Source organism: Toxotes jaculatrix, chromosome 10 (assembly GCF_017976425.1).
Source record: "Toxotes jaculatrix isolate fToxJac2 chromosome 10, fToxJac2.pri, whole genome shotgun sequence".
NCBI lineage: Eukaryota > Metazoa > Chordata > Actinopteri > Toxotidae > Toxotes > Toxotes jaculatrix.
In genome coordinates, this window is record NC_054403.1 from 21134992 (window position 1) to 21140991 (window position 6000).

Below are 6000 nucleotides of genomic sequence, written 5' to 3' on the forward strand. Positions count from 1 at the left end.
GACTTTGCCTCGCAGACAGAGGAGAATCATTGAGGTGAGGGAAATTGAGTGTCTGAAGAAAACACATATTAGACTGGCTGCAGGTTAGAGATGGAGGAAGAACACGAAGTGGAAAATAGAGCAGAGGAGATGTCCCATGCCAGCACATAGAGTAGAGAGGCCCAAGGGGACTTGATATGACACACCAGCCGCCCCAGACAGGGGATTTAGTGGCGTGTTGGGCTTTTGTGCCACATTATTATCAGCCAGTGATCCGCCAGGCACATGGGCAGCCCTCGATCCCTTCAGAAGGGAGCAGTCTATCCCCCTCCAGTCTCCCTCCCCATGCTGTTACCACTATTCAGACAGACTGAGGCTTAGCTGGTTTTATTGAAATGCTACAGGGGAACATCCTGCTTCACTTACACATGGAAAAAAAACTCAAGAATGACAGAAAGGTAGAGATATAGTGATTAAAAAAGAAGCAGACTACTTAATGTCTTTCAAAACTGGTATGTGGGAAATGAGAAGCTCAAGAGCACTTTCTATCAGCTGACACGAAAAGACAAGCATTTGGTCTTTAGATAGATTCATCCTCACAGGACAGGCTTACCTATCTATCTGCACCTTTAGTGTCAATTGTGATAGGGGATTTGGTCTGTCTGCAGATAAGCACGCAAGCTAAGACTCCAAACAGGATGCTTGTTGCCATCTGTCTCGCCTTAACTTGCATGGCTCCTGTCAATCAGCTTTCCCATCTAGACAGTGGGAGCAGGTATTAAGCACCTTCCTGCCCATCACGGAAATTTGAACCGGGAAGATCAGCATCTAAAGGTGCCTGTCTGTCACTGCAGGATCACACATTAAACATGCTGATAACTACTGACGTCACCTGTACCCTAAGTGTCCTAGATAAGGTTATTTTGGCAACGCACGCAGGCACAGGCTGGCAGTGATGTCGGATGTTTCCACAGCACAGAGGAGAGGATTGACAAGGAGTGGAGCGGCACGTGGTGGGCAAGACTGGGGAGTGTGCAGCATGGAGGGCTGACGGACAGGCCGCTGATGGATTAGGTGGTAAGCCTGGCAGAGGGCTGCCCTTTCTAGATGGAAGCCTCCGTGATGCACTGTGGTGATTAAAAAATAAAACTGAAGGGTGGGGAGGGTGCTTAGGCTCTCATAAAAACAGCCAAAAGAAATGTTGCAGAACAGACGGGTGATTGAGCAAAATAGTTAACCAGATCCAGAGCCATGAGACTGGAAATGTCAGCGTTGGAGCAGCAGCACAGGTCATCAACCTGACACAGTACAGGAGGTGATCGAAGCCAACATTCAGAGAGATGCTTGCAAAGAAAACATGATACTGTTTTCACTGAAGCAGGGGAATGATAGCGTACACTTACTGCTATGGATCCAAGTGAAAGGCAGCGAAATTGTTTGCTCTTTGTAACCTAAAAAGGTAGTGTGGTAGTTGGGGGTTGGGGGTGACAGCATAAGCTACTGCATAATTCATGTGTTTGCTCTTGTGACTGCAGCCGCTCTGATCAACAGTTTCTTATGGAATCTATATCAGTGTTTAATTATTTAGGTTTCTACCAGTAAGATGTACAGGTCTTCAGTGGAATAACACTATGATTTCTGTTGTGGTGCACAGGATGACAAATTGACTCATTACTACTGGGTCTTGAGAGGCATTTTAAAACCAAATCTCTACCAAGTACAACCACTTTAAATCTCCAGTATGAGATGCACCCTGCTCACATCACTCTGGTAAACACAGAATTAATTTCAGGAGAAACTCTATTTAACAGCACAGACATTAGTTTTACTGGTGCACTTGCACCTATTTTCATCATTTAAATCTGAGTAAAATCACTGAATTTGGGAATGATGGCATCAAGGGCACCTGTCAGGAATATGGATATGAACAATACGATATGATATGACCAATAATCGCAATGTGGGCACAATTTTGGGTTCATGTGACTCAACAAACACAGATTGCTATCAACCGTTTATGGAAGTAGATCAATGTCTGGATGGTAAAGATGCTCAATATTTTAATCTTCAGAACTCTGATTAGCAGTAATGATAATTTGGGCCAGTGTTACTCCCAGTATGTTCTGCTGCAACATCATGATCTATCTACTTTCCAAATTTCGTGTTTAAATATTGAAGCAGTATCTGACTAAACATTTTCCTTATTGTGGGCCATAAGGAAGATACAAATGCTTTCTTCATATTTAAAGACAAGTAGTGAATTGTGTCTTAAATGAATGAATTTGTAATTAACAAATCAATCAATGGTTCATTATATGAGGTGAAATTACCATACTGGTCATAATAATGGTAACATGTTTGTAAATAGTTATTGTCCAAATTGTTGTGCACTGAAGCTTTGAGAATATTACAGATTGCTCTTAGTTTTTTTTTAGTCATCTGCAGCAGCTTGAAGATAGTTCTGCATGTTCGCAAATACTGAATTTTTAAATAAAGTTGCATGTCTCTTTAAAAATGTATTTCTCTCTGCAGTGCCAGCTAGTTGGATGAAGGACCCAACTCAGGAATACTTCCTGTATGAACACACACTCAGCAATTAAACTGTTTCATACATATAAGTTGCTGCATTAAGTTGCTGCATTACTTGAGGTAAATCAGAAGGCACCAGTATATTTCTATAGTCATTTTATTAATAGACTTGACGAAAATTACATATGCATATATATTAGGTATGCTGGTTTAATGTACCCTTAGCCCCTGCATTTTAATTTATGGAACAGCGAGTCAATAAGTATATAAAATACAAATGAGACTAAGTTCATTCTAATTCACTTTGAGAGGTCAGGTTGCTTGCTTTAGCAGCCAAAAAATATACTCAACAGCAATAACTCAGATTGAGATATTAGCCTGAGCCTACAGTTATTAATCAAACCTAAGCCATCCAAAATCTGACCATGAAAGTCCCACTGCACTTACTGTGAGAAAAACAGAAACTGCAGTAAGAAGCATAAATATTGTGATATGTTATCAATCCCGGTAGATAAATTCTTTCTCCTATCCAGAGAGGTCAGAGGTTAGGGACAGCCACAAAACAGTGATAGGAGGAATTTAAAGACTTCATAAAGAAACCCAAGAGGGCTGTGCACCTGCAGCCATTAATTACGTCCTGCCATACGTTCTGTCCAGAATAAACAAACACATCTCAACACCCAAAGCTACTAAGCAGCGTCTGGAGCCCTGATGTAAACAGATCTCTTTATGAACTTGTAAATCTTTTAAGTCATGTGTGTGTATCCACATCCTCTTTCCCTGGCAAACACAACTGAGATGCAGTGGAAAGTTACTGGTGCAGTGAAGGAGTGAAGGTCCCTGCCAAATTACAATGGCTGTATTATTAGACCTACACTACTGTGGGTGTCACTTGGTGGGCACTTGTTATTGTCAGGGGTGGAAAGTAACGGAGTACATTTACTCAAGTACTGTACTTGAGTACAATTTGAGACACTTGAGCTTTACTTGATTATTTCCGTTACCTGCCACTTTATACTTCTGCTCCACTACAACTCAAAGGTACAGTAAATACTTTTTACCCCTCTACATTTATTTATCAACTTTAACAACATTAAAGTGATACATACATGAATGCATCAATAATCATTATGCAATATTATAATATATAAGTAAAAGATTTTCACTGTGTGATATTACTACTTCTATTTATGTAAAATATTTGAATACTTCTTCCACCACTTATTTTTGTACCGTCAGACTCTTGGCTACTGTCAATAAGCATCAGCTTGCTAAACTCCTGTGCACTGGTTTTCCTTTCTGACATGACGGTACCCTGTGGTGTGCAGGCCATAGCTGGGGGGGACTGTCCCAGTCTGGATGGGTGCTAGGTTTGCTTGGCCAGGCGAACCCTACCCTAATTTCAAGACGCCTCATGCACATCACAGACACTCATAAAGCCTTTGTCTGGGAAACCCCATTGTTTTATCTGTAGATACAGAGATAACCGCTATGGATTTGACACTTTTTGTTTGGGCTACAAGTTGCATTAAAACTACAGTTCTGTTCCCGGAGACTCTTTCGGAAAACTCTCCCAAGCCCCCGCCCCCGGGGTTTCCTTGACCCCGGCTTGGGCGCCGTGAATCACAGCTTTAGCTAGCAAGTTACTGTACTTCCAGGGAGCCGGCCCTCTTTCAGTATCAAGGAAATAGCCGGAAAATGGTGATCGTGATTTTCAAACATTTCTCTGACACATACACCGAAGTAAAATAGTCTCTACATACCCTCCGCCCGGCTACGAAGATCAGACATCGTTCTCTGGACGGGCGGCATCCCTCCACGCCAAGCCGTGCGACGGCACCTGTCAAGCGGTCGTTAGTTCTGCTCCCTGTGGCTTCTGCTTCTTCTCAACCGTCACAGAATTTAAAAAAAAAACGGCTAAAATTCAAAGGAGGACCCTCTCTCGTGCGAGCTATACTGCTGCGTGTTCACTGCTGCTGATAAGAGATGTTTACGAGATATAGCCAACATTAATTTCCTGGTGGTGAGAGAACCATGCCGAGGAGCCCACGGCTTCACGGATCCACCGGCATCCCGGTTCACGCGGCGGATTAAAGAGTCAACAGACGCCGTCGATTTGCCAGGAGTGGACGCCGACTTACCATAAACTGAAGTGAGGGGGACGGTGCCGCCTCACGTTATGGACCGTACCACAGTTCACCGCAGAGGGAGGGGGCGGGAGAACACATTAACTGTCTTTTCACCGTTGTTGGGAAAAATACGTTTTTTTAGGATACAAAAATAACTGTTTTTAAACAAAATGATCAAAAATGATTAAAACGCTGATTCTTTTATAAAACTGGCCAACAATTGTTTGACCAGTGTGGATCCTCGCCCCTCTGCAGTAGATGTGGTTCTCAGGTTGAACACACAACAATAGTGCACTGGGTGGGAGTTGGTTTATCATGATTGAGTCTTGTTTTTGTATAAAATACAGTTATTAGTGTATTAATACTTACTGAGGTGTCAGAAAATCACAACCTCCACAACACCTGAGACACTAGAAGTACTTCGCAGCCAGGAAACGTCTCCACGCGTACTCTATTTTGCAACACATGACACTACATTTGTCATTTCTTCCTGTACGAATACAATATGCATCGCCCTCTTCCCTGTTTTTCACACATGCTACTTATAATTACTGTCATTTCTGCAAGTAATTAAACTACATGTTGATGCTTTTTGCAATATGTTAAAAAAAAAAAAAAAACAATTCATATTTTGTAATCCTGTACGTTGTATTATTAGCATTCGTGGAAAGAAACGAAGTACATTTGGTCAAATACTTGAGTAATTCCGTTTTATGTTACTTTGTACTTTCACTCCACTTTCAAAATTACTTTGCAGAGTCAGACCTTTAATACAATAATGATAAATAAAGAATGATGTATAGTCATAAATTAAACTACCCTGAAGGGCATAAAGCAATTACACTTAGCTCCACCTTTACCAGGTGCAACACTAAAGTAGTAGCAGAAGTAATCATAATGCAGTATTTGTAATTATTCTGAAATGGGCTTTTCTGCATTCTAATTTCATTTGTTTTGCCTTTTAATTCTTCATTAGGCAGAAAGGATACCTGCTGTTTCACCAATGACCTCTGATAGAAGGTTCAAAACATTGATCTAATTTACAAAAGGAACTTACAAAAGGAACATATTTTAGATTAAAAAAAAGATTGATATCTATGGTCATACTATATGTATGGGTAAGGTATAGTAAGGGACGTGTTTAACAGACTGTAACGCAAAAAGACTGGAGATAATCTGAGGGCCATAAAATGTGGAAAAGGTACAACTAACAACAACTCCAAAACAGATACACATTTGTCAGCATATCCAAAGCCAGCACATCCAAAAGTCACCAGAGTTTTGTTCATCACAGAGAGGCAAATTTTAGTAACCTCATTATGAGCACTATTCTTTTAAGATGCTGCACTGGGATTGTTGATCA

General features: G+C 41.2%; 1 protein-coding gene across 5 annotated transcripts in view; it reads right to left on the reverse strand.

The window, feature by feature from the left end:
• Nucleotides 1-4630, reverse strand: part of atp8a1 (ATPase phospholipid transporting 8A1) — a 98591-nt gene extending 93961 nt beyond the window's left edge. For all 5 annotated transcript variants that reach the window (XM_041047934.1, XM_041047935.1, XM_041047931.1 and 2 more), the window contains exon 1: nucleotides 4272-4630. In XM_041047934.1, the coding sequence (XP_040903868.1) occupies nucleotides 4272-4320 (49 nt within the window). In that variant the 5' untranslated portion in view covers nucleotides 4321-4630. The remainder of the gene's footprint in view (nucleotides 1-4271) is intronic.
• Between the last annotated feature and the right edge of the window lie 1370 nt (nucleotides 4631-6000).